The following is a 27,383-nucleotide window of genomic DNA, read 5'->3' on the forward strand; positions in this document are numbered from 1 at the left end:
GCACCCATTCTGGGCAACAGAGTGAAACTGTCTCAAAAAAAGACAAAACACGTTTATAGGGAGGCTATGTGAGGGTTTACTAAGGGAGATGGCATTAGACCTGGGCCTCAAAGACAAAGTGGAAAGGGTTGGGAGGTCACAGAGATAGGGGTGGGAAGTGCAAGGCTGAGATTTTTCCAACCAAGGGGCAGTAGGCTCAGATCTGTTTAGAGAGACAATCCCCAGAACAATATGAAGAACAGGGAGTGGGTGGGTGTCTGTAATCCCAGCTATTCGGGAGGCTGAGGCAGGAGAATCGCTTGAACCTGGGAGGCGGAGGCTGAAGTGAGCCAAGATCATGCCACTGCACTCCAGCCTGGCAACAGAGCAAAACTCCATCTCAAAAAAGAAAAAAAGATTCGATCAAGAATGCCCCCCCAAAAAAAGAAGGGGTTCACACCTAGAATCTCAGCACTTTGAGAGGCAGAGGCAGGTGAGTCACTTGAGGTCAGGAGTTCGAGACCAGCCTGGCCAACATGGTGAAACCCCATCTCTACCAGAAATACAAAAATTAGCCAGGTATGATGGTGGGTGCCTGTAATCCCAGCTACTCAGGAGGCTTAGGCAGGAGAATTGCTTGAACCTGGGAGGCGGAGGTTGTAGTGAGCTGAGACTATGCCACTGTACTCCAGCCTGGGTGACAGACTGAGTGAGACTCTATCTCAAAAAAAAAAAACAAAAACAGTTAAGGAAAAGGGAAGAATTGAGCATGAACCCCAGGTTGCTAGCCTTGATGACTGGGAGAGTGAGATGCCTTTAACCAAGATGGGTAGCACAGGGACAAGTTTTCTGTTTTTTGTTTTTTTTTTTGAGATGGAGTCTCACTCTGTCACCACGCTGGAGTGCAGTGGTGTGATCTCGGCTCACTGCAAACTCCGCCTCCTAGGTTCAAGCGATTCTCCTGCCTCAGCCTCCTGAGTAGCTGGGACTACAGATGTGTGCCACCACATCCAGCTAATTTTCATATTTTTAGTAGAGATGGCATTTCACCATGTTGGTCAGAATGATCTTGAACTCTTTTTTTTTTTTTTTTAAATTTAAATTTTCTTTTCAAGATCAGGATGATGGTCTCGATCTCTTGATCTTGTGATCCGCCCACCTCAGCCTCTCAAAGTGCTAGGATTACAGGCGTGAGCCACCGTGCCCGGTTGTTTTCTTAAAGGTTGTTTGTGTGTGTGTGTGTGTGTGTGTGTGTGTGTGTGTGTGTGTGTGTGTGTGTTTTCTGTCAGGGATAGGAGAAGGTCAGTAATAAGTTGAAATTTTTATCACATTGGTTTCGAGACTCCATTGAAACAACTTTGTGGTGCACCATGCAACATGGCACAGCAGAGAGAACACCCAGACTTGAGTTTCTATAGGTCTGCCATAAAATCTTGGGCAAGACAACCTTTTTGAGCTTCACCTAAAAAATGAGTTCATATTTGCAATGATGTGAATCTCAATCTCAAAAATAAAAAGAAAAAAAAGAGTTCATATTCCGCCCTGACTTTCTCACAGAAGTGTTGGGAAGGTCAGATGAGACAACGAACACAAAAGAGCAAATATTGATGCTACATGTTACCGTATGTACTAGGCAGTTAGAAATTCAAGTCTGAGGCTTAGGAGAGATGAGGTGTTAATTTAGAAGTCATCTGCAGAGCTCCTTGCTGAAGCTCTGGGAGTACACAAGGTCACTTGGGAAAATAGAGTGAAGAGAGAAGAAGACAAAAAACCCACAGTACTTTGGAGAATGTCTGTAGTTAACCAAAGAAAGGCACTGAGAGGGAGAGACCAGAGAAGTTGGAGGAGCCCCAAAAGCTACCTGATGAAAAACTGTCCTTCCAGTCCAGGCCAAGATGAAGTCTTAAATTTACCTTCTTCTTGCATTCACAACAGGGTGCCAAACCATCCTCTTCCTCTTACCTCCCTCCCTGTTGAAACAGAGAAGGGCCTGATGTCATTTGTTCAACTAGATATGTACTCTGTGCTGAGCCTCGTCTTACTCACTATGAATACAAAGATGAATAAGAACCTGGGGTCGGCCAGGCGTGGTGGCTCATGCCTGTAATCCCAGCACTTTGGGAGGCCAAAGTGGGTGGATCATTTGAGGTCAGGAGTTCGAGACCAGCCTGGTCAACATGGTGAAACTCCGCCTGTACTAAAAATACAAAAATTAGCCGGGCATGGTGCCTGTAGTCCCAGCTACTCGGGAGGCTGAGGCAGGAGAATCGCTTGAACCCAGGAGGCGGAGGTTGCAATGAATCATGATCGCACCACTGCACTCCAATCTGGGTAGCAGAGTGAGACTCTAGCTCAAAAAAAAAAAAAAAAGAAAAAGAAAAAAAGAACCTGGGGTCTACTCTTGAGAAGTCCCTAGTCTGACAGGAAAGACCAGGGCTGGCACTGGGTGAGGCAATTGAGGCACCTACGGTGAAAAATATAAGAGGGCACTTGCTCTCGGGGTCACACAAGTATGGGGTTGGCATTTGCATGACCCTGAGAGGGAGTGCCTCCTTACAGTTGCATTCTAAGTGCCTCAATTGCCTCACCCTAGTCCTGACCCTGGAAAAGACTCACATATCAATAAAATAGCCAAGGTACAATGTAATTGTTTCTCACTCTCTCCCAGGAAATCAAGAAAGATTACAGAGGTGGCCAGGTGCGGTGGCTCATGCCTGTAATCCCAACACTTTAGGAGGCCAAGGTGGACAGGTCATTTGAGGTCAGGAGTTTGAGACTAGCCTGGCCAACATGGTGAAACTCTGTCTCTACTAAAAATATAAAAATTAGCTGGGCATGATGGTGGGTACCTGTAATCTCAGTTACTGGGGAGGCTGAGGCAGGAGAATCGCTTGAACCCTAGGAGGTGGAGGTTGCAGTGAGCTGAGATGGCACTACTCACTCCAGCCTAGGCAGCAAAATGTGACTCCATCTCAAAAAAAAAAAAAAAGAGAAAGATTACAGAGGTGACATGGGAGCTGGGGTTTCATGAAGAGTGGGCAATAGCTCGTCAGGCAGAGTAGAGCTGCAAGGATCAGTGTGAACAAAGGCACAGAGGTGTAACAGTACCAAGTGTCTGCAGGAAAGGGTGGCTGGGCTGCAAAGGCGGTAGAGAGGACATAGTGGAAAGGCTGAGGGTGATGGGAGGTGTTGCTGAGAAAATAGAGGTCAGGTTGTGAAAAGCATTGAATGCTGTGCCATGCCACACCCTGCTAGAGTGACCAACCATCTCTGTTTGCCCAGGACTTCCCCAGTTTTAGCAATGAAAGTTCAGCATCCTGAGAACCCCTCGGTCCTGGCAAGCTGGGATGGCCATACTTTATCCTAGATAGTCTTCCTGTTACACTTTCTCCTAGAAGCAGTGGAAAGCTATGAAAGACTTTCACTAAGAATTGGCAGGATATGCTTCATGTTTTAAGGTGACTCTAGCATGTCTAGGGGAGATGTAGAACTGGGTGCTGAAGAAACTTGAGGGGCCAGTTACAGGGATGAAGTATGGTATAGAAATGGTTAGTGCTGGCTGGGTGTGGTGGCTCACACCTGTAATCCCAGAACTTTGGGAGGCCAAGGGAGGCGGATCACGAAGTCAGGAGTTCAAGACCAGCCTGGCCAACATGGTGAAACCCTATCTCTACTAAAAAATAGAAAAACTTTAGCCGGGCGTGGTGGCAAGCGCCTGTAATCCCAGCTACTCAGAAGGCTGAGGCAAGAGAATCCCTTGAACCTGGGAAGCGGAGGTTGCAGTGAACAGAGATCAAGCCAATGCACTCCAGCCTGGGCAACAAAACAAGACTCCATCTCAAAAAAAAAAAAAAACAAAAAAACAGCAACAAAAGACAAATGGTTAGTGCTTCACCTTTGGCATCTGCCAGATGTGAATTCCACCTCCCTGGCTCAGCCCTTTCTTTCCTATGTGACCAAGGCAAGTTACTTAACCTACTTGAGCCTTCGTTTCCTCATCTGTAAAATGGGAACAATATGGATCTTGCCTCAGCGATAGTGAGGATTAAAGGAGGTAATGTAGCACAGTGCCGGGCATGGAGCAAGTGTTTTAATCCAAGTTCACTCTCATCCACGTTATCAGTTAGATTCTGGCAAGGCCTGAAGGAAAGTGGCAGTGGCAACGGGGACGCTGAGGAGGAAAGGGATTGGAGAAAGATTTGAAAAGCAGAATTACCAGAACTTGTTTATCAGTTAGTGGATTATAGTTTAGTGTAAATGAGTTCTCCCAGGTATCTGCGTTTCAAGACAATTATCTCTAACTGAAGAATGAAAGGCTTTGTCCTTTGAAGAAAGCTGGAGCAGAAACCGAAAGGGATTAGGGAGACTGCAGGAAAACAAAGTATGTGTTTGGGACCCCTAAAGTGAAGGGAGAGAAAGGGTGACAGTTTCAAAAGCTTATCTTAACTTAGGCCAAACAAGGGTAAGGGATTCTGAATAACTGCCTCTCCCCATCTTCCCTGCACTCCCCAAGTTGCCTCCCTTCCTTCCCGGGGAAGGACAATTTCTGGATCCTGCTTCAGGTAGACATCCCAGGAAGGGCCCTTTCCCCGCAAAAGCGCCCTTCCCTGCCTGAATGCAGAGCAGCCCCTTCCTCAACTTTCACCATTTCTCTCTCTTAACCTTAGGGGTCCTGTACAAACATTTTGTTTTCCAGCGTATTAGTACTTAGGGATATTTTCACATCATACTGAGCTCCTCACCTCCACCCTACCCCCTACATCCTGAAACACTTCCTAAAGCAGCATACAGTGGTTACTTTGGCTTTTTTGCTTGTTTGTTTGAGGTGGAGTCTCGCTCTGTCGCCAAGCTGGAGTGCAATGGCGCGATCTAGGCTCACTGCAACCTCTGCCTCCTGGGTTCAAGCAATTCTCCTGCCTCAGCCTCCCAAATAGTTGTGACTACAGGCATGCGCCACCATGCCCAGGTTTTTGTATTTGTAGTAGAGATAGGGTTTCACCATGTTGGCCAGGATGGTCTCCATCTCTTGACCTCGTAATCTGCCCGCCTCCGCCTCCCAAAGGGTTGGGATTATAGGCGTGAGCCACCGCGCCCAGCCTTGTTTGTTTGTTGTTGTGTTTACTTTTTTTTGAGAGGGAATCTCACTCTGTTACCCAGGCTGGAGTGCACTGGCACGATCTTGGCTCACTGCAACCTCCCAAAGTGCTGGAATTACAGGCATACCCGAGTTCAAGTGATTCTTGTGTCTCAGCCTCCTGAGTAGCTGGGATTACATGTGCCCACCACCTGGCTAATTTTTGTATTTTTAGTAGGGACGAGCTTTCGCCATGTTGGCCAGGCCGGTCTGGAACTCCTGACCTCAAGTGATCCACTGACCTCGACCTCCCAAAATGCGGAGATTACAGACGTGAGTCACTGTGCCCGGCCAGAGTGGTTACTTTGGATTAGTGGAAACAGCACAGGTTTTGGATTAGAACGGGACTAGGTTTTAATTCTAGCTCTGCAGTGCAACCTTTGGACATATTACTTCACCTCTCTGAGTCTCCATTTCCTCATCTGCAAGTATGGGGATAATAATAACTACCCTGCCAGTACTAAGATTATACATGTCAGTGCTTAATTTAGCACCAAATCTGGCACGTACTAGGTGCTCCATAAACACAGTCTCCTTAGTCTCCTTTCCTTTCGTCCACCTAAGCCATTTCTTTCTTTTCTTTCCTCTCTCTTTTTTTTTTTTTTTGAAACAGAGTCTTGCTCTGTTGCCCAGGCTGGAGTGCGCTGGTATGATCTCAGCTCACTGCAACCTCCACCTCCGGGGTTTAAGAGATTTTCCTGTCTCAGCCTCCCAAGTAGCTGGGATTATAGGCACCTGCCACAAAGCCTGGCTAAATTTTGTATTTTTAGTAGAGATGGGGTTTCACCTTGTTGCCCAGGCTGGTGTCAAACTCCTGACCTCAGGTAATCTGTCTGCCTCGGCCTCCCAAAGTACTGGGATTGCAGGCATGAGCCACAGTGCTTGACCCGCCTAAGTCATTTCTAAGTCTGATAATAAGGTTTCAGACCATATTATGATTGGGACACATCCTTTTCATTAAAACTACATTAAGAGTTAAGGCACAGCTGGTGCAGTGGTTCATACCTGTAATCCCAGCACTTTGGGAGGCAGAGGCAGGTGGATCATGAGGTCAGGAGTTCAAGACCACCCTGGCCAACATGGTGAAACCCCATCTCTATTAAAAATACAAAAAATTTAGCCGGGTGTGGTGGCAAGCACCTGTAATCCCAGCTACTCAGGACGCTGAAGCAGGAGAATCGCTTGAACCAGAGAGGCGGAGGTTGCAGTGAGACGAGATCACACCATAGCACCCTAGCCTGGGCAACAGAGAGAGACTCCTTCTCAAAAAAAAAAAAAAAAAAAGGCACTCCCCTCACTGCCATCCTTCCACATACATGCGAATGTGGTCATATGTACCAATACAATAATACATATGCATGCAAACATACAGACTTGCTTGCTTAAGCACACGCACATGACAGTGGATAGTTAGACAGTCAAGAAGATATGTTAGGCCAGGCACAGTGGCTCATGCCTGTAATCCCAGCACTTTGGGAAACTGAGGAGGGAGGATCACTGGAGCTAGGAGTTTGGGGTACCAGTGAGCTATGATGGCACCACTGCACTCCAGCCTGGGCAACAGAGTGAGACACTGTCTAAAAAAAAAAGCAAGCATGTTAATTAGGTGAGACAGAGTTTAACTCAGTGTTTGAGAGAGTTGGTGAATAGCTGGAGAAATGGCGAAGATGGTGAGATGAAATAGTAACAGCACACCCTTGTGTAGAGCTCAATATTGACCAGGCCATGTTTGAAGCGCTTTATATATAATGGACACATTTCATCCTCACTATAGCCCTGTGGCACAAGTATTCATGTTTTACAGATGAGGAAACTAAGGTCTAGAGTGGCCAAGTAACATGGTCAAACTCACACAGGTAGGAAGTAAACAATGCTCTTTTTTTTAAATTGCATTTTAGGTTTTGGAGTACATGTGAAGGACATGCAAGATTGTTGCATAGGTACACACATGGCAGTGTGATTTGCTGCCTTCCTCCCCTTCACCTATATCTGGCATTTCCCCTCATGCTATCTCTCCCCAACTCCCCATCCCCTGCTGTCCCTCCCCTATTTCCCCCAACAGACCCCAGTGTGTAGTGCTCCCCTCCCTGTGTCCATGTGTTCCCATTGTTCAACACCCACCTATGAGTGAGAACATGTGATGTTTGATTTTGTGTTCTTGTGTCAGTTTGCTGAGAATGATGGTTTCCAGGTTCATCCATGTCCCTACAAAGGACGCGAACTCATCGTTTTTGATGGCTGCATAATATTCCATGGTGTATATGTGCCACATTTTTCCTGTCCAGTCTATCATCGATGGGCATTTGGGTTGGTTCCAGGTCTTTGCTATTGTAAACAGTGCTGCAATGAACATTCGTGTGCATGTGTCCTTATAGTAGAATGATTTTGGTTTTTTTTTGAGACGGAGTTTTGCTCTTGTTGCCCAGGCTGGGGTACAATGGTGCAATCTTGGCTCATCACAATCTCCGCCTGCTAGGTTCAAGTGATTCTCCTGCTTCAGCCTTCCTGGGTAGCTGGGATTACAGGCATGCGCCACCACGCCCCGCTAATTTTGTATTTTTAGTAGAGATGGGGTTTCTCTATGTTGCTCAGGCTGGCCTGGCACTCCTGACTTCAGGTGATCACCCGCCTCGGTCACCCAAAGTGCCGGGATTACAGGCGTGAGCCACCGCGCCCGGCCAACAATGCTCTTAGTCACTGTGTTACACTGACTGCACAGGGGCTTCAGTTGTGGTGAAAAAAATGGAGAACAGTTGGTCACCATTCTGTGTAAATTACCCTTTCTCCTTGAAGTCCACTTTGAAATCATTCTGGCCTTTCTTCCGTACTTCACTGTCAACCTTAACACATCTGTTTGTGCAAAGGCCGGCCCTAATCTGGATCTCCTGAAGACCTCTACAGTCTGTCTATGATCATGAGTACAGAATTGCCTGTTAGTCTAGTAGGGCCCTAGCTTTTATGTCAGAAGGGCTTCTACACGTGGTACTGGAGTCCAGACTCCTATGCAAACCTGCATGCATTTCTATGAGCATCTTCACTGACCAGCCCCGACCTGCTTTGCCAGTCTCACCTCCTACTGAAACCACCCCACTCCCCATCCCATGCATTTTCGGCTCTAGTCACAGTGAACACACTCTACTCTCTCAAGACTCTGAACCTGTGCACATGCCTATGTTTTCTTCCCAGCTGCCCTGAATTTCACAGATTACTAAGCACCTACTATGTGTTAAGCTTATGCAAGTGATTACCACACTATGGCTTCTTTCTTTCTTTTATTTCTTTTTTTGGATATAGAGTCTTGCTCTGTCACCCAGGCTGGAGCACAATGCCATGATCTGAGCTCACTGCAACCTCTGCCTCCTGGGTTCAAGCGATTCTCCTGCCTCAGCCTCCTGAGTAGCTGGGACTACAGGTGCCTGACACCAAGCCCAGCTAATTTTTATATTTTTAGTAGAGACAGGGTTTTGCCATGTTGACCAGGTTGGTCTTGAACTCCAGGCCTCAAGAGATCCGCCTGCCTTAGGCTCCAAAAGTGCTGGGATTACAGGAGTGACCCACCACGCCTGGCCTGCGTGTTATTCGTGTGTGTGTGTGTGTGTGTGTGTGTGTGTGTGTGTTGGTCGTGGCGGTATTTTTTAGAGATGAGGTCTCACTGTGTAGCCCATGCTGCTCTTCAAGGGATCCTCCCACCTCACCCTCCTGAGCAGCTGGGGTTACAATGCATGTCACTGCACCTGGCACCACATAATGTGATAGGCGCTCTTATCACATACTCCACAATCATGTTGTGGGAATTGAGTGGAGGGGAAGACTCATTCTCTCCGAGGGACTTGGTCAGTGGGGAGAGAAGAGTTGATGCCTTCACAGAGGAAACAAGCTTTGAGATGAGTTTTTAATGATTAGGAGTTTGCCAGTCAAAGTAAGAAAAGGAAACCTCCAAATTACCTTTGGCTCTTCCACACCCTGCAACTCAGACGTGAAGTCCTCTTGTAGGTTCTGCATCCAAAATGTCTCTCACACCTGTCTCCTTCATATTCCTCTGCCACAGCCCTAGTCCTACAGGTCCCACTTGGGCTATTGCAGCAGCTCAATAATAACAGGTCTTTTTTTTTTTTTTTAAGAGACAGCGGCCAGGCTTGGTGGCCCACGCCTGTAATCCCAGCACTTTGGGAGGCGGAGGCGGGTGGATCACTTGAGGTCAGGAGTTCGAAACCAGTCTATTCAACATGGCAAAACCCCGTCTCTACTAAAAATACAAAATTAGCTGGGCATGGTGGTGCATGCCTGTAACCCCAGCTGCTTGGAAGGCTGAGGCAGGAGAATCACTTGAACCTGGGAGGCGGAGGTTGTAGTGAGCCAAGATCATGCCACTGCACTCCAGCCTCGGCAACAAGAGCAAAACTCCGTCTCAGAAAACAAACAAACAAAAAGAGACAGAATCTCGCTATGTTGCCCAGATTGGTCTTAAACTCCTGGGCTCAAGGAATCCTCCCACCTCAAGTAGGTGGGACTACAGGTGTGCCACTGAGCCTGGCAGTATCTGGTCAATCTGTCTTCAATCCCCAATTCAGTCTCCATGCAGCTGGTGGCTAAGCTTCCAAACATACAAGTTTGAAAGTATCACCCCATCATACTTTTTTTTTTTTTTTTGAGAAAACATCTTGCTCTGTTGCCCAGGCTGGAGTGCAGTGGCGTGATCTCGGCTCACTGCAACCTCTGCCTCCCCTGTTCAAGCAATTCTCATGCCTCCACCTTCCAAGTAGCTAGGATTACAGGTGCCCACCACCACGCCCAGCTAATTTTTATATTTTTAGTAAAGACGGGGTTTCACCATGTTGGCCAGGCTGGTCTCAACCTCTGGACCTCAGGGGATCTACCTGCCTCGGCCTCCCAAAGTGCTGGGATTACTGGGATTACAGACGTCAGCCACCGTGCCTGGCCTTTTTTTTTTTTTTTTTTTTGGTGACGGAGTCTCACTCACTCTGTCGCCTAGGCTGGAGAGCAGTGGCGTGATCTTGTCTCCCTGCAACCTCCACCTCCCGGGTTCAAGCAATTCTTCTGCCTCAGCCTCCTGAGTAGCTGGGAGTACAGGCGTGTGCCACCACGTCTGGCTAATTTTTGTATTTTTAGTAGAGACAGTGTTTCACCATGTTGGCCAGGCTGATCTTGAACTCCTGGCTTCAAGTGATCTGCCTGCCTTGGCTTCCCAACTTGCTGGGATTACAGGCATGAGCCACTGCACCCAGCAACTCCTGTCATATCTGTAGGGTATTTTTGCCTCTTTTATTTGCCCCTTGCTGGAATGTCCTCAATCCTTTCTCCACTTGATCCTGTACATTCCCCCTGGCCTAGTCCAGGAATCAAGAGGAGTTCAGCTTGGTACGATTGTGTAGCCCCTTCTGCACCATAGGCCAGGTCTGGCATTTAAGTACTGTGGAATCAGTAAATGGAGCAAGCATTCCCCTCTAGCCCCCACTGTGTGCACCCAGGCTATCTGATTGAGCATCTGAACCAGTTTGTGGTTGCCATGCCAATTCTCTATGGATACCGCAGCTTGCTTTGAAATCCCAGCTCAGCTGGCTGGAGGCCTTGACTACTATCCTAGCTCATCTGCCTCTGTTCCCTTGCCCCCCAGCTCCTGGCATCTCTGCACATAGACACCTCTAAAAGATCATAGATATTCCTAAAAGGACCAGTTCCATGAGCCACAGTATGCAAGAACTTCCTGTTACTAGGCCTTTTCTGCTCCCAATCAGACCCCTTGAATATTGACCCTTAAATGAATCATGCTCAGGTTTGCAACCTCTCTTGGACTTTGCTGTTTGGACTGCTGTCCACTCCCTGGGGGAGCCAACACTACTATTGCCAAATTGTTTCCACTAGCTTCAGCCTACCTGAACCAGCCTCACTCCCTTCTGGCTCATTGAGAATTCTAGCTTAAGGCCATGGTCTCAGTGCTTATGATACTATCTTACCTTACTTTACAGTTAGTTCATAACCAGCTTTTGAACCCATCTTGTCTGATTCTCACAATGTTCTGTGAAGGAGGTAGAGGGTTATTATTAACTATCTATTGGAGATGAGGAAACTGATCTGGAGAGGGTAAATATCATGTGTCCAAGGGGAGGGGACAGAGCTCATCACTGAAGAACGAGGTCTCCTAATTCCAGTGCCCTCTCCACAACCCAGGTCACTCAGTACATTGAATTTCTACTGCGTGACAGAGAGCATGCCTGATTTGCCATTAGCCTCGATGTTTCTCTGTCTCTCTATCTCATTTTTTTTTTTTTGAGACAGAGTCTTGCTCTGTCTCTGAGGCTGAAGTGCAATGGCGGAATCTTGGCTCACTGCAACCTCTGCCTTGTGGGTTCAAGCGATTCTCCTGCCTCAGTCTCCCGAGTAGCTGGGATTATAGGCACCTGCCACCGCACCCAGCTAATTTTTATATTTTTTAGTAGAGACGGGGTTTCACCATGTTCAGGCTGGTCTCGAACTCCTGACCTCATGATCCGACTGCCTCAGCCTCCCAAAGTGTTGGGATTACAGGCATGAGCCACGGCCCCCGGCCAATTTTGTTTTATTTATTTATTTATTTTGAGATGGAATCTTACTCTGTCACCCAGGCTGGAGTGCAGTAGTGGGGTCTTGGCTCACTGCAACCTCTGCCTCTCAGGTTCAAGTGATTGTCCTGCCTCAGCCTCCTGAGTAGCTGGGACTACAGGCACGCACCACCATGCCCAGCTAATTTTCGTATTTTTAGTAGAGATCTGGCTTCAACACATTGGCCAGGCTGGTCTGGAACTCCTAACCTTGTGATCTGCCTGCCTTGGCCTCCCAAAATGCTAGGATTACAGGCATGAGTCACTGCGCCCAGCTGTCTCTCTCTCATACTCTTGTGACAGAGCCTCAGATTTGAAAAGTCAGGCTTGACGTCAGTCTAACTCTGCCTCCTACCTCCCTGAGACATTGTGTCCAGAAGCTTCCCTCAAAGTTCCTTGGACCTGCTCCTACCTGGTTCACGGAACCCAGGAATCCTGTGTCCCCGACTTGGGCTGTAACACCCAGCCTGACAGCTTTATTGTCCCACCACTGCCCCCTGGAGAGGAAAGCCTTGATTTGAAGTTGGAGCCTCTTTCCAAGGAGGATTGGTAGAATCTTTTAAGAGAAACTACATTTCTGACATGATGATGGGGTTAGCATTTCTTAATGTGGAGAGGGCATGAAGTTCCCTGCTTCCGCCCAGGACCAGGATAGATTTTTAAAAAGAAAATCTTTCTCTTGATGGCATATTATATGGAGAGGGGATGCTCTGTGTTTGTTGTGTTGTTGTGGGTGAAGAGGATGGATTTCAATAACAAAAGGAATCTCTCCCACTGTGAGGGGGTGGGAACTTCTCCTCTGATGGAACATAATGTCAGCTTCTAAGGGGAAAGGAAATTTCTTTCAGGAAAGGAATGTTCCTCTTTTAAGGGAGAGGAAGCTCTCTCTCAGGGATTGCTAAGTGTGGTGGAAAGGAATACTCTCCTTCCTTTTTTTTTTTTTTTAATTTAAAGACAGGGTTTCACCATGTTGGTCAGGCTGGTCTTGAACTCCCGACCTCAGGTGATCCACCCACCTTGGCCTCCAAAGTGCTTGGATTACAGGTGTGAGCCACCACACCCAGCCTCTCTCCTTTCTTTCAATTTAAAAACAAATAGAGATACGGTCTTGCTATCCTGTCCAGGCTAGTCTCAAACTCCTGGCCTCAAGAATTCCTCTTGCCTTGGTCTCCCAAAGTCTCCTTACTCTCTCTCCCTCCCTCCCTTCCTTATCTTTCTTGACAGGGTCTCACTCTCTGGCCCAGGATAGAGTGCAGTGGCATGATCATGGCTCACTGCAGCCTCAACCTCCTCCTAGGCTCAAGTTATCCTCCCACCTCAGCCTCCGAAATAGCTTGGGACTACAGGGACATGCCACCACACCTAATTTTTTTTTTTTTTTTTTTAAGAGATGGGGTTTCCCTATGTTGCCCAGACTGGTCTCAAACTCTTGGGCTCAAGTGATCCTCTCCCCTTGGCCTTCCAAAGTACTGGGACTACAGGCATGAGCCACCACATCCAGCCTTCCTTTTTTTTTTTTCTAAAGGAGAAATCTCAAATAAGGAAAACTTCCATGCTTTTCTCTCTGAAGAAGACAAACTGTTTCAAGGGAGAACAATTCAGATGAGATTGTGTCTGATTTTCTCTTCCTTTCTGATATCCAGTACTTCCTACATGGAGTCCACATACTCTGAGAGGAAGTGGCAAATGATTTCTCCCATTCAAAACTAAAAAAAAAAAAAAAAAAAAAAAGAAAAGAAAAAAAATTTTCTCCTGTTCAGAGGTGAGGAAGCTGAGGAGGGAAACTTGGGGGGAAACTTTTACTCTGATGGGCTATTTGTGGGGGCAGTGACTCTGAGGAAACCCCTGCAAGGCCTTGTTACTTGGGGAAGTCTTTTAGGAATCCCAGAAGCACAAAGTGTTGAAGGGAGCTGGGAGAGGTGCTGGGGCAGTTCTCCTTTGCTCATAAGGAAGCTGAGGCTAGGGGAAGGGAATGCCTTGCTGCTAATTGACAGCACCAGGATGGAAGTGCAGCTTTTCCAAGTCTCAGCCTGGGGCTTTTCCGACCACAGCTGACAGGGGAGGGTGATGCTGGTGAGAAAACTGCTGCTGTGAAGTGTTTGACCTGTGGTGGAGGCATCTCTGGGGTGGGAGGCATTAATTCCTGAGAGAAGGAAACGGGGAAAGTGGATGGAATTAGGGGCTATGTCCAGAGGAAAGGGGTCAGGGTCATCATGCAACCCAACAGGTGGTCTGTGGGGCATCAGCTTGTAGAGGATGCTGAGTTTAGAGGGAGTAAGGAGATAGATCTCCAGGTGTGTAGAGGAGGGGTTCTTGCCAAGGTACCCAGGGAATGTGTGCCACCTTCTGGGGCGTGAGAAATTTCCCGATCATTTCTTGTTTCTCCAGAGAGAATTGTCATTTTTAATCTTTCTAAAATCAGAGGAAGGAGGTATGTAAATGAAATCCCAATAAATCTGTTATCAGACAACGAAAAAGACAAGAACCACCACAACAAAATCAACAGGCGGAATGGCTCGTGGGCTGGCTCTGCGGCTCCAAGTGCAGCGGTTCCTCATTTGCAGCTTCAGCTACTCAAGTAACTACTTATTTTGCCCTGTTCCTTTCTTAATCAGTAAGAAACCAAGGCCAGCTCATCCTGGGGGAGGTCAGACGTTGCAGGAGAAAGAACTTGACAAACACACAAGCCACCTCTTCATTTACTGTAAAATCCTGTTTAATGTGTAACATTTCAGGCAGAGAGAGGCCTTGGGGACTAGAGGCAGAGGCGGCCCTGAGCAACCCCCACTCCAACTTATCCGCCTGCTTCTCCCTCCCTGACTCCCTCACCCCAGACACCTCCTCCTTTTCCTTGTGGCCAGCAAGCACTGTTCCTCGTTTACTAGTGCTCGCCACCCTCCCTTCTCCACCCACATGTTCACAGCACCCCCGCCCTCCACTCTGCTTGCCCACATCCCTCCCCACTGATGTGACTCCAGAAACAGGGTATCTGACAGCACAGGGTTAAGATTAGTTTCATAACTGGAGACGCTGTCGGAGCATCCCGTCTCTTGTCCCCAGTGATCCCAGGGAGAGGGAGAGGGAAGGGTGCAGGCAATAAGGGCAGCCCACACCCCCAGTAACCTTGAGCACTGGCATAGGTGGCCTCCAGCTCCCCAGCCCTCCAGCTCCTCAAATGAAAGGCTCTGGGAGGAAGGGAAGTAGCCAGGGAAGGAAGGTTTTGATCGAGTAATCCCCAGCAGGCAGAGGCCTGTGCACCGGCAGGGGAGAAGGAGGGGCTCGCCCAGGGCAGGGGCGGGGGCAGGATGGGAGGTTGCCTGGTATGTGGCATCAGCAGGCCGAGCAGCGGTCGCTCTTCTCAGCCAGCCCGGCCCCGGTGCCAGGGCTGCGCCGCAGTATGTCTTTCAGGGAACCATCCTGCTCGCTCAGCAGCTTGTTGATCTCATTCTGCTTGTATTCAGGTGAGAGGCGGTGGCCGAAGCCCGAGCCCTTGCGGGAGGGCGGATTGGAGCGGCGCTGGGCTCGGCGGGCACAGGCCCGGATGATGAGGTACACCACCTCGGCCACATTGAGGATGATGCAGATGCCGGAGGCGGCTAGCATGAAGACGGTGAAGACGGTTTTCTCGGTGGGGCGGGACACGAAGCAGTCCACTGTGTTGGGGCATGGGTAGACGTCACACTTGACTAGCCGCACCATGGCATAGCCAGGGTAGAGCAGATAAAAGACATACATGAAGACAGCCTCGAACAGCAGCCGGAACACCACGCTGATGACATAGGTCCACCACAGTGTCCCTGAGATGTGGACCTTGTGCCTCTTCACCTCCTCCAGGTGTAGGGGGTCCCCATGGCCCTCAAGCCGCAGCATTTTCTTCTCTATATGTTGCTGGTGAGCCACGTGCATGGCCACAAGGAGAGCTGGGGTAGAAACTAGGATGAGCTGCAGGGACCACAGCCGCACATGGGAGATGGGGAAGAACTGGTCATAGCAGACGCTGTTGCAGCCAGGCTGGAGGGTGTTGCAGATGAAGGAAGACTTCTCATCACCCCACACACTCTCTGCAGCCACCACCAGCACCATGATTCTGAAGATGAAGATGACGGAGAGCCATACTCGGCCAATGGCAGTAGAATGCCGGTTCACGCCACTGAGCAAGGTGTATAAACCTGTCCAGTTCATCCTGCCTCATTCACACCTGCAAAACACCAGCCATGAAGCAAGCTGTCAGAAAGCTGGGGCAGAAAGCCGGGCATCATAGCACTGCCTGCCCCGCAACTCTTCCAATAGCCAGTTGCAGGAAAGGAAGGATGGTCATGACTTTCTCATCACCCCATCTCCCTTGCCAGCCTCTCCTCCTCCTCACTCACTTGACTTGACCTCCCTGAGCCCCATCCCCCTTCTTTTCTTTCATCCAACATTCTTTCCTCACCAGCCCCTCTCTTTGCCAAGCCCATCTTGTTCCGATATCAGCCATTCCCTATGGCTGTCCCCTAGCTCCTTAACTCCAGATCTGGGGCAAACTCAACAAAGCCCTCTTACCTTGGGGAGCGCCTATCCCTGAGGCCACCCAGACAGGTCCCCTATGGTCTCATGTCTGTGCAGGGCGAGTGGTCCCTGGGCTCCGCGCCTGCGTCCCAATTCATCACCGCCCGGTGCTGGGGAGTCATATGCTGCTTTATACCCAGTGTCTGCACAATGAGACCTTTGTGGGGCTCTGAACAACGCCCTTTAGAATTCAGATCAAACGCCCTGACTTCCGCCCACCCTACACACAGAGCACTTGTGTCCCAGAGCCGGACACCCAGCCTGCACCCACCTGTTCTGTGCCCGCCCGGTCCATCGCCGCACCCGCCCCATAGCCCCACCAGAAGAATGGCCATGGGGGGAGGGAGCTGAAACACAGGCAGGTGCATGTGAAGAGGGGACCCCAGGGGATCGGGAGGCTCTGGGCTGAGTCCCTCCCCCATGGTCCCATCAGAAACTTAAGGTCAGCAGGATTTTCCCTGAGGCTTAGATCCCCTCCAGAATATGGAGAGGAAAGAGAGCTCATATTTATCAAGTCAGGAACTGCGCTGAGCATTGTTCCATACATTTTTCTTTCGACTCATTTAGCAAGCCTGTTATCCCATTTTCCAGATGAGGAAGATGAAGCTCAGATAAGTAACTCCTCAAGGTCATACTGTTATAAAGCAGTAGGATAGGTAGGATGAAACAATGTATCTGAGACAAAAGTCTTTCTACAGCAGGCTCCTTGTGGCTTTGCAGGTAGTGTCTGCAAAAGGCAAAGGCTAGCCATTAAAAAAAAAAAAAAAAAAAAAACGCTGGGCGTGGTGGCTCACACCTGTAATCCCACCACTTTGGGAGGCTGAGGCAGGCGGATCATGAGGTCAGAAGATCGAGACCATCCTGGCTAACAAGGTGAAACCCCGTCTCTACTAAAAATACAAAAAAATTAGCCAGGCGTGGCGACACGCGCCTCTAGTCCCAGCTACTTGAGTGGCTGAGAGGCAGGAGAATCACTTGAACCTGGGAGGTGGAGGTTGCAGTGAGCCGAGACTGAGTCACTGCATGCCAGTCTGGGTGACAGAGCAAGACACTCCTTCTCAAAAAAAAAAAAAAAAAAAGCAAAGGCGAATCTGTGAGCACATTCCAACTCCAGTGTCACAGAGCAAACCTTGACCGTCTCTTTGAGTTTCAGGAAAGGGAACTCATGCAGGGGGTGGTCAGTTGGGCACATGGTGAGCATAAGCCAGAAGGAGAAAGCAAAAGGTCACTGAGCAAACAGACGGTCAGGAATCAGGCTGTGACTCTTACCTACAGTCACATAGCTTTAGGTTTAGGATCCTGGTTCTTCACTTAATGTGACCTTGGGCTAGCTACTGAACTGCTCCGAGCCTGCTTGTTCATCTATAAATGTGGTTAATACCCAGGATTATTGTGAAGTTCAATGAGACAACCTGCCAAAGTTCTTAGCCCAGTTCCAGGATCATAGTTGGTGACCAAAGGGGTTAAGGATCTTCTCAGGGGCCAGGTGCAGTGGCTCACACCTGTAATCCCAGCACTTTGGGAGGCCGAGGCAGGTGGATCACTTCAGGTCAGGAGTTCAAGACCAACCTGGCCAACATGGTGAAATCTCGTCGCTACTAAAAATACAAAAAAATTAGCCAGGTGTGGTGGCACTTGCCTGTAATCCCAGCTACTCAGGAGGCTGAGGTGGCAGAATCGCTTGAACCCGGGAGGCGGAGGTTGCGGTGAGCCACGATCCCACTACTGCACTCTAGCCTGGGAGACAGAGCAATTAGCTGGGACCACAGGCATGTGTCACCATGCTTAGTTAATTTTTCTTTCTTTCTTTCTTTTTTTTTTTTTTTGTAGAGATGGAGGGCTCGCTATATTGCCCAGGCTGGTCTTGAACTCCTGGGCTCAAGCGATCCTCCCACCTTTGCCTCCCAAAGTGTTGGAATTACAGGCGTGAGCCACCTTGAGCAGCCCCCAATCCTGTTGTTGACTCATAGGGTCTGTCTGACACCCCATTGCTGCCCATCCCCCAGCCCCAAGTGCATATTGCAACCTCGTGGTTTCAGGAGCTTGCCAGTTGCTCTAAAGAGGAAATTCTCCTCCATCCCTTAGGCAGGCTAAGAAGGCTTCTCCCACCTCCTGTCACTTCTGCCATGAAGTTGCAAGGAGATCATGCTAGAAGCAGGAAACTGGATGTGAAGGGGACTTGAAGCCCTGGACCACAGGAAATGCAATGGTCCCTGGAGTCATTTCCTGACCCCAGAGCCTGCTCCACAGTAGGGCAAGTGATTGTGGAAGCAGCCTCATATTCAGCCCTGGGTGGTCCTCTGTGCTACAGAGGAAAGGGGTAGGGTAACAGCAACTGCATTGGCTGGGCGCGGTGGCTCACGCCTGTAATCCCAGCACTTTGGGAGGCCGAGGCGAGCAGATCACCTGAGGTCAGAAGTTCGAGACCAGTCTGGCCAACATGGTGAAACCCTGTCTTTATTAAAAAACAACAACAACAACAAGAACAACAAAAAAACCAACAACTGCAAAAGTTGGGAAATGAGATGAAAGAATCTGGGGAAAGAAGGACAGTTCACAGGACATAGATTACTTCTCAAAACAAGGTTTCTTCATTTAGCTAAAATAAATAAATTAATTAAAAGGCTTAGTAAGTTCATGTCATGTGCCAACTAGCATGGGGAAGCAGGGGTATGTATGGGTGCCCTTTCTCCCAAGCCTCGGAGTCTACATGCAAAGCTGCTGCACTAGGCACCACAGTTAGCCATGAAGAAATGCTTCAGGTGGTGAGATGTGTTACACTCTAAAACAAGTGGCCAAAGAGAATTATTAAGAATAACTGGGTCGGGTGTGGTGGCTCACACCTGTAATCCCAGCACTTTGGAAGGTCGAGGTGGATGGATCAAGAGGTCAGGAGTTCAAGACTAGCCTGGCTAAGATGGTAAAACCCCATCTCTACTAAAAATACAAACAAAAAATTAGCTGGGTGTGGTGGTGGGCGCCTGTAATCCCAGCTACTCGGGAGGCTGAGGCAGAGAATTTCTTGAATCCGGGAGGTAGAGGTTACAGTGAGCCAAGATTGTGCCACTGCATTCCAGCCTGGGGGAAAGAGTGAGACTCTATCTCAAAAAATAAAAATAAAAAATAAAAATAACGTAGGCCAGGTGCAGTGGTTCACACCTGGAATCCTGGCACTTTGGGAGGGTGAGGTAAGTGGATTGCTTGAGTCCAGGAGTTGGAGACCATCCTGGGCCACATAGTGAGACCCCCGTCTCTGTTATATTAAAAAAAAAAAAAGAAAAGAAAAGAAAAGAAATGGCCAGTGCAGGGTCTCACACCTGTAATCCCAACACTTTGGGAGGCTGAGGCAGGTGGATCACCTGAGGTCAGGGGTTCGAGACCAGCCTGACCAACATGGTGAAACCTCATCTCTACCGAAAATACAAAAATTACCTGGATGTAGTGGCACATGCCTGTAGTTCCAGCTACTTGGGAGGCTGAGGCAGGAGAATCACTTGAACTCAGGAGGCAGAAGTTGTAGTGAGCCAAGATTGTGCCACTGCACTCCAGCCTGGGTGACAGAATGAGACTCTGTCTCAAAAAAAAAGAAAAAAGGCTGGGTGCAGTGGCTCACGCCTGTAATCCCAGCACTTTGAGAGGCCAAGGTGGGCAGATCATGAGGTCAAGAGATCAAGACCATCCTAACCAACATGGTGAAACCCTGTCTCTACTAAAAATACAAAAATTAGCTGAGGTGGTGCACCTCTGTAGTCCCAGCAACTGGGAAGCCTGAGGCAGGAGAATTGCTTGAACTGGGGAGGCGAAGCTTGCAGTGAGTCGAGATGGTGCCACTGTACTCCAGCCTGGTGACAGAGCAAGACTCTGTCTCAAAAAAAAAAAAAATAGAAGAAATAAATAATAAAAGAATAACCTGGCCAGGTGTGGTGACTCATGCCTGTAATCCCAGCACTTGTTTTTTTTTTTTTTTTGAGACAGAGTTTCGCTCTTGTTGCCCAGGCTGGAGTGCAATGGTGTGATCTCGGCTCACCACAATGTCTGCTTCCTGGGTTCAAGCGATTCTCCTGCCTCAGCTTCCGGAGTAGCTGGGATTACAGGCATGTGCCACCACACCCACCTAATTTTGTATTTTTAATAAAGACAGGTTTTCTCCATGTTGGTCAGGCTGGTCTTGAACTCCCGACCTCAGGTGATCCACCTGCTTTGGCCTCCCAAAGTGCTGGGATTACAGGCTTGAGCCACTGTGCCTGGCCCAGCTTTTTTTCCTAAGGTGCTTTTGTTGTAGCAATTGACAATTCTCTTCCTCTCCTTCTGCCCCAGAATTTTCTGCTGCCTCTTGAGTTGGTCTGCTTTTCCTTTCCTTACTTTTCTTGAGGTGTTTCCTCAAACTCTAAAGCAAACCTTAGCTGTTCTCTTTTCTCTGCCCTTCAGGGGTGTGCCACGGACATCCTGGCCACCCCTGAGTTTCTAGGTTCTTGTAGCTCTCCGCCTCTTTTCTTCTCGAGACTTCTGGGACATAGCCAGTAGCTCCCCGTGGGGCCTTTAAGGACCCTTGTTTGGGTGCTGTGATCTCAATTTTTGCTGTTCCCTTTGGAAGGAGAACTGATCCCTATGTCAACATTGATACCTCAAGGATTTCATTCTAAAAACATCCAGGGGAGTGACCTGATTTTGAAATCCAAACTGTTTTTGTGACTTTGGGTTAAAGTCCAGGTATTGATGTACTCCGTGTTGCTCCAGGCGTGTTTTGCTCCTCTCATGTTTAATTAGACAGGACTTCTCTGGCCTTGTCAGTCTCTGGCCCGGTCCCCAAATTTAGATTTGTCCTAGCACTCAAGCACAGTTCAAAATCAGGTGATCTCACTTAGTCTTTACAGCAGTCCTGTAATATTATCCCCATTTTTCAGACAAAGAAGTTGAGACTCAGAGAGGTTAAGTAACTTCCTTCAATGGCAATTGCACTGCTGCTAAGTGGTAGAATTAAATTCCAAATTTATTTTCTTACCTTAAAGTCTTTGTATACAGCACTGCTTATGGTAGCCTCTCTTCCTTTAAGAAGTTTGCATTCTGAGACCAGGCCTACTATTCAAAAACCTATACACTTTCCTGCGTGTGCTGGCACGTGCGCACGCGCACACACACACACATTCGTCTAGTCTGTCTCTGTCTCTCTTTCTGCCCCCACCTCCTCCTTATCCTTCCTTCCAACTACAGGAATATGCTTGTATTTGGGGGTTTGGGGAAGAGGAATGGGCTGGGCTGGATGAGGTTGCATTCAGCCTCGGTCCCATGCTCCCTTCCCCATTTCACGGGCAGTCACTGGTCAAGAAGGGACATGGGGCTTTCTTTGAGATTTCCTTAGGAATTTCTGGCTGCCTTCATCAGTTTGATGTGGCTAAGGCCAAACTCCTCCAGTCCTCTTCCCCTTCCCCTGCTTCTCTCTCCTGCCTCTGCCCTGCGGTTCTACAGTATCTCAGTCACTGGACTTAGCCTCTCCACCCTGCCATACGTATTCTGTGGCCAGGCTTGGGTCAGGTCCAGTCTAACTCATTCCAATTTGTTCTTTCCCCCTCTCTGCTGCGGTCTTTTCAGAGAGCTTCTGCTCATGCCAGCTCCCTTCCCCATTGTTTGGACACTACTCTCTTACTCCTCCATCACCCACCTGACTTGCTGTTGCTCTCTGCTTGGGTTATTATAACAGCTGCCATTGATGGAGTGCCCTGCGTGTATGTTCACAGACTCTCATGCTCACAACAACCCTGTGAGCCACGAGCTATTGTCTGCAACTCACAGGTGAGGCAATGAAGGCTCACAGAAGCTGATTAACTTATTACACAGGTGGTAAGCAAGTGCTGGAGCTCGGCGTAGGAATCGTATTCGCCCCTCACACAAGCCTGGGTCCCTTTTCCATTGCCAGGCTGCATTCTCATCTATACTTCTCTCCGTTAAAACCCCTCTTGTCTATATTCTCCTCTCCTTATCTCATTTTCTAAGTCCACACATTCTGCTGTGCCATTCCCAACAGGTGCAACAACTTTCAAACAGCTGGGGGACATCCCTCCTTTAGATCTCCAAACCATCAATTACTCCAAGTTCAGCTTGAGTCAGTCTGCCTCCTTCAAGAAAATTGAAACACATGCTCCCAAATCCTTGGCCCTGTTGGCTAACCCTCTGCAGCCTGCTGAGCACGCTCCTCTATTCATCCACCCGCAGCCCCGTGTTGGGTGCATGCCTGGTTTGCCTTGTAATCAGGGAAGGAAAACAGCACCTGGCAGTGCCCAACATTCGCACCAAACCCTAACCCTGTGTGGCAGGAAATGTCTCAGAGAGACAAACTTGGCCACCTTGCACCTAGGGGGTCCCTCAAGTCTTCCTGCAAATCTGTCCCTATGGGAATGAGGGGAATCTTTGGCTGGAAGAAAAAGAGTGAGAGGAGAAGCAACTTTGAACCTGGAAAGAGGCTGCAGAGAGAGGCTAAGCAAGCCTGGCACCTGGCAGGACGGGCCTCACCCCAGCTTCAGAGGGAAGCATGGAAGGGACCTAGGTGGTTGAAGGTGGAGGTCAAGAGAAGGCAAGACCCAACCCCATTTCCAGTCCCCTGAGCCACATCAGCCCTCCCTGGCCCACCTCCCTCAGCCCCCAGTCTCCTCACCTCCCTCAGCCCCCAGTCTCCTCACCTCCCTGTCACTGCCACACCTGGCTGCTGCTGCCCTTTCCCAGAGAATGTCGGCAGGCGTGTCTGCCCTATGCCACCAGGTACTGTCAGCCCAGCCCAGGGGAGGGACAATGAGCCCAGGGCCGGAGCCAGAAATGGCCCACAGCCCAGGAGGAACCAGACAAACATTAACCAGCCCCACCTCCTCACACACAGAATCATTAAACAGGATTGATCCTCTGAGCTCCCAATGGATTTGGAGAGACAGATCACATAGCCTGGAGTCACTGCCCTGACCCGGAGGAAGACAGGCATCATTGTCACCCACCCAGGTTTAGTCTCTCTGGGAGACTGAGCTGGACCTTTGCTCCTCAGCATCCCTCAGTCTTCCCCCACACCCTGGCCTTAGCGAGATCCACAGTGCGGGCAAGTTGCAGAGAGGGATCCTGTACTGGCTGCCATCCTGGTCACTCCTTCTAGCTCCCAGCATCTAAAACGATATGACAGGGCTGGGCATGGTGGCTCAGGCCTGTAATCCCAGCACTTTGGCCAAGGCAGGAGGATCACTTGAAGCCAGGAGTTTGAGACCAGCCTTGGCAACATAGTAAGGCCTCATCCCTACAAAAAGTATAAATAAATAAACACATTATATGACAATGGGGAGGAAAAAACCATGGGTAATGCCTACTGGCACCTGAGGTCAAGGTGGCAGCCGGCAGTGCTTCCCACCCATATGGCAGTCCCAGGGTGCCCTTTCATCACTTGCTTATTGTCCACATCCTGAGTGGCTGGGGACGCACCCAAGTATCTCTAATCCTATCCCAGAACCCTAAAACCTCAGAAATTGCTTTCTACCCTCAAGGCCTAGGCAGTTGAACTGCAAAGTGTATCATGTGCAGCAATGAATCTTGGCAATCATGAAGATAAACAGAGAATGCCAACCATTAACTGAGAGATCAGTCCGGTTTCAAGGTCTGCACCACTGATGACTTATCTGAAGACCCTGTTGGGTTCTGTGACCTGAATGGCAGTGGACAAATAAGGGAAGTCAGCAGAGAAAGTGGTCCCCTGCCTTCCGTTCTTCACTCCAGCTTGAGCTCACTGCTAGAAACGGAGCCGGGGCCTCAGCTTCCCTTAGCCAAACCTGAGCATATGGATACATCAATCCATGAGTACTGGACACCTACTAGGAACCCAGCATAGGGCTATGTGCTGGGGGGCAGGTGGCAAAGAAGGTGAAATCATCCCAACTGTTCATAAAAGATGTATCAACTTCCTTTTCTTTCTTTCTTTCTTTTTTTTTTCGAGATGCAGTCTTGCTCTGTTGCCCAGGCTAGAATGTAGTGGTGCAATCTTGGCTCACTGCAACCTCTGCCTCCTGGGTTCAAGCGATTCTCCTGCCTCAGCCTCCCGAGTAGCTGGGATTACAGGTGCCAGGCTAATTTTTGTATTTTTAGTAGAGATGGAGTTTCACCACGTTGGCCAGGCTGGTCTTGAACTCCTGGGCTCAAGTGATCCACCTGCCTCAGCCTCCCAAAGCACTGGGATTACAAGCGTGAGCCATCCTGCCCTGCCAAACTTCTTGAGGAGAGGGGACCAAGACCCAAGAAATTGCTGTGAAAAATATCAGTGTGTATTCAATTGTGTGGTTCTAACTTTGACTGCTGAGAGAATCCAGAGAAGGGAATGATGAGAGTAAACTGAAGTAATCAGGGAAGGCTTCCTACAGGAGGTGAGGTTTGAGTGGAAAAGTATAAGAGGTAGGAGATGGAAGGGGAAAGACAGGGCTAGAAGGAACAGTGTGAGTGAACGCACAGAGTAGGAACGAGCAAAGCATGTCTGGGAGCCAGTAAGGAGGCAGGACTGTGTTGAGGGGCTATGGAGGAAACTGTCAGTTAAGAGGCTTAGAGTGTGGAGGACATTTAAAGCCAGATAGGGAATTCCTTTAGTGCGTGCCTGGTAAAGTTGGTAAAGGCAAAACTGAGCTGGACACCATGGTGGGTGGGGGCCAGGCTGAATGCCATTCTTCCCGCTGAGCGTACAGGTTGGAGTGGATAAAGAGGACTAGCGTTTCCTGAGTACTTAATGTATAAAAGGCAATGTTCAAAGTGCTTCGTGAGTATTACCTTGTTTGATCCTCAAAATAACCCTACAAAGTAGGCACTATTAATATTCTCATGTTACAGGGGAATTAAGGCACACAGAGGTTAAGTGACATAATTGAGGTTAGCCAGCTACTGGTAACTAACAAAGCTGGATTTGAACCCAGGCAGTCTGGCTCCAGAACTTGTTCACTTGGCCACTATATCACAACTGGTGAGCTCTACAAGGTCCCACTGAGAATCTGAGTTAGAGGTGGTCCCTGACTGCAGAAGATCCTAAGCTAACAGGACAGGTGAGACACACACCTGAGTAACTACAAGGGAGTTTCTCCTAAATGCCATATGAAGATATGAGATGCCAGAAGTTCAGACACAGAAGAAAAGGGTAGGTTTAACAGAAAGGCACAGTTGGACGTGGGTCATAAAGGAGATGGAGGGACAAACATTCTAGGTGACAGGAAGCTGTGAGATGTGTTTAGGGAATGGTGGGCAGACCTGTTTGACCGGAAGAGAGAGCTCCTATATATAGTGGGGTTCCTAGGAAGGGAAACTACATGTTAATATTAGTGTGTACTCATTGTTCCTTGGAGTTCTGGCAGGATTTCTTTGCAATGCTTATAGTTTTAAGGTATAGAAGGATATTTGGATATTTCGTAGTTGTATAAAGTATACTGTTGCTAGAATTGGCCTGTCTGCTGCCTGTTTATTGTTACCTGAGCATATCTTCTGGATGGAGTGCAGCTGCTAGAGAGAGGAAAGGCAAGGAGAGAGAAGGGAGGGAAAAGAGGGAAGGGCAAAGGGAAATTAAAGAGGAGAGGTGGAAAATGACTACACTCAACAATGTAAATCCATTTGCTCCTGTGATGCAGCTGAATTGAGCTGCTACCCGGAATCCTAAGTAGACTTTCTTCTTTTTTTGCGACAGGGTCTTGGTCTGTCACCCAGGTTGGAATGCAGTGGCACTGTCACAGCTCACTGCAGCCTTGACCTCCTGGGCTCAAGCGATCATCCCATCTCAGTCTCCCAAGTAGCTGGGACTACAGGTGTGTGCCACAACACCTGGCTAACTTTTATTTTTTTTTTTAAGAGATGGGGATCTCGCCATGTTAACCAGGCTGGTCTCGAACTCCTGAACTCAAGCGATCTGACCACCTTGGCCTCCCAAAGTGCTGAGATTACAGGTGCTCCGCCCAGACTTTCTCCTTACAATGAATGTTTTGGGGGAATATTTAAAAGCTTTACCTCAGCCTGCTTATTTTCTGAGATTCTCTCGGGGAAATCTTCATTAAATCTTGAGACATTCAAGGTAAGAGACCCTAAACACAAGCCTGCTGTCTCCAGCATGGCTCAAATATCAGCGCAAACAAGGGCTGTCCTCATTCCTGTTCCACCAAGACCGAGAGAGTCGATGGAGCAAACTGATCACATTATTTAAAAGCACATCTTACCACTGACATCGTCATAGTTCAGAGCTTCAGGCCTCATAAACAGAATCGGCAGCCTGGTGAGAGCTCTGCTCATTACATCAGGGAGTTGTGGCGGCTGCCTCAGCAACAGCAATCTTGAGGCTTTCTGGGATGGCAGGCAGCAGCACAGCCTCGCATGTGGAGTCCATCATCCAGCTCGTCCCTGGGCCTCATTACCGAACAAAATATGGCATTTTGTATGGCTTTGATCAATGAGACAGCATAGCTGTATAGCTCAGAAATCAAAGGGACAGCTTCCAATGTAAATGTTGTTCATGACACACAGGCAAAAACTCTTCCCAAGTGGGTCCACAGGCTTAAGGAGATGGCTAACCCTGAGAAGCTGCAGAATGTTTCCCAAATCCCAGCCCAGCTCAGGCTGTGGAAGGTCATGCGAACTGTTCCCAGTGAGAGCTGCAAGGGAAATATGGAAGTGGTCCTGGATTCATAACTGATACTGTATCTCACAAATCCTTTTCAAAAATCACATGATTAGATGAATGAATCTATGCCCCAGAAATTCATATTCTTTGAAGAAGCCAGCTAGAGGGTGTTATCAATATTTTCCCAAAGAGGTTTCCAAAGAATTGTACCAGATAGTGCCCCAATTCACTTGAGGGTTAGACATATACCATTTGCTCTAAGGACAGTTTGGAGTGGAGAACAAAAGCAAAGTTGATTCCGTTTCCCTCCTTCTAAAACCTAATTGTGTGAAATATTCTAAAACCAGCCCCACATAGTCAAGATGGTACGCTCATTCAGCCAGCAGTAAGGTCTACAAGTGAGGTGGTGCTGCCTGGAGCCTATAGATTTCCTGGGAATGAGGGCCTTAAGCACCATATCTACTCACTGCAACTTGGAATTCATTTTGCCCCTGTTACTGTGTTTTATGAAGGCCCTAAT

The 27,383-nt window shown here is 48.7% G+C and overlaps 1 protein-coding gene across 6 annotated transcripts; it reads right to left on the reverse strand.

Moving 5' to 3' along the window:
- Positions 1-14,410: 14,410 nt before the first annotated feature.
- Positions 14,411-23,017, reverse strand: GJB1 (gap junction protein beta 1). Of its 6 annotated transcripts, XM_012475059.3 has the most exons (3): positions 22,935-22,954; positions 18,308-18,408; positions 14,411-15,910 (listed from the first exon to the last, which is right to left on the reverse strand). In XM_012475059.3, exon 3 carries the CDS (start codon positions 15,892-15,894, stop codon positions 15,043-15,045), a length of 852 nt encoding a protein of 283 aa, XP_012330482.1. In that variant the 5' UTR covers positions 15,895-15,910; positions 18,308-18,408; positions 22,935-22,954; the 3' UTR covers positions 14,411-15,042. The 6 variants fall into 6 exon arrangements, with proteins under 6 accessions (XP_012330482.1, XP_012330480.1, XP_012330483.1 ...); XM_012475057.2 differs by lacking the exon at positions 18,308-18,408 and having other exon boundaries at positions 22,935-23,017; XM_012475060.3 differs by lacking the exons at positions 18,308-18,408; positions 22,935-22,954 and adding an exon at positions 22,910-22,932.
- Positions 23,018-27,383: the final 4,366 nt, after the last annotated feature.

Source organism: Aotus nancymaae, unplaced genomic scaffold (genome assembly GCF_030222135.1).
Source record: "Aotus nancymaae isolate 86718 unplaced genomic scaffold, 86718_ANA_hifiasm-v0.15.2.pri h1tg000081l, whole genome shotgun sequence".
Lineage (NCBI taxonomy): Eukaryota > Metazoa > Chordata > Mammalia > Primates > Aotidae > Aotus > Aotus nancymaae.

Bases quoted from the DNA above. Each gene is read 5' to 3' on its own strand.
- GJB1 (XM_012475057.2), bottom strand. From the start codon at position 15,894: ATGAACTGGACAGGTTTATACACCTTGCTCAGTGGCGTGAACCGGCAT.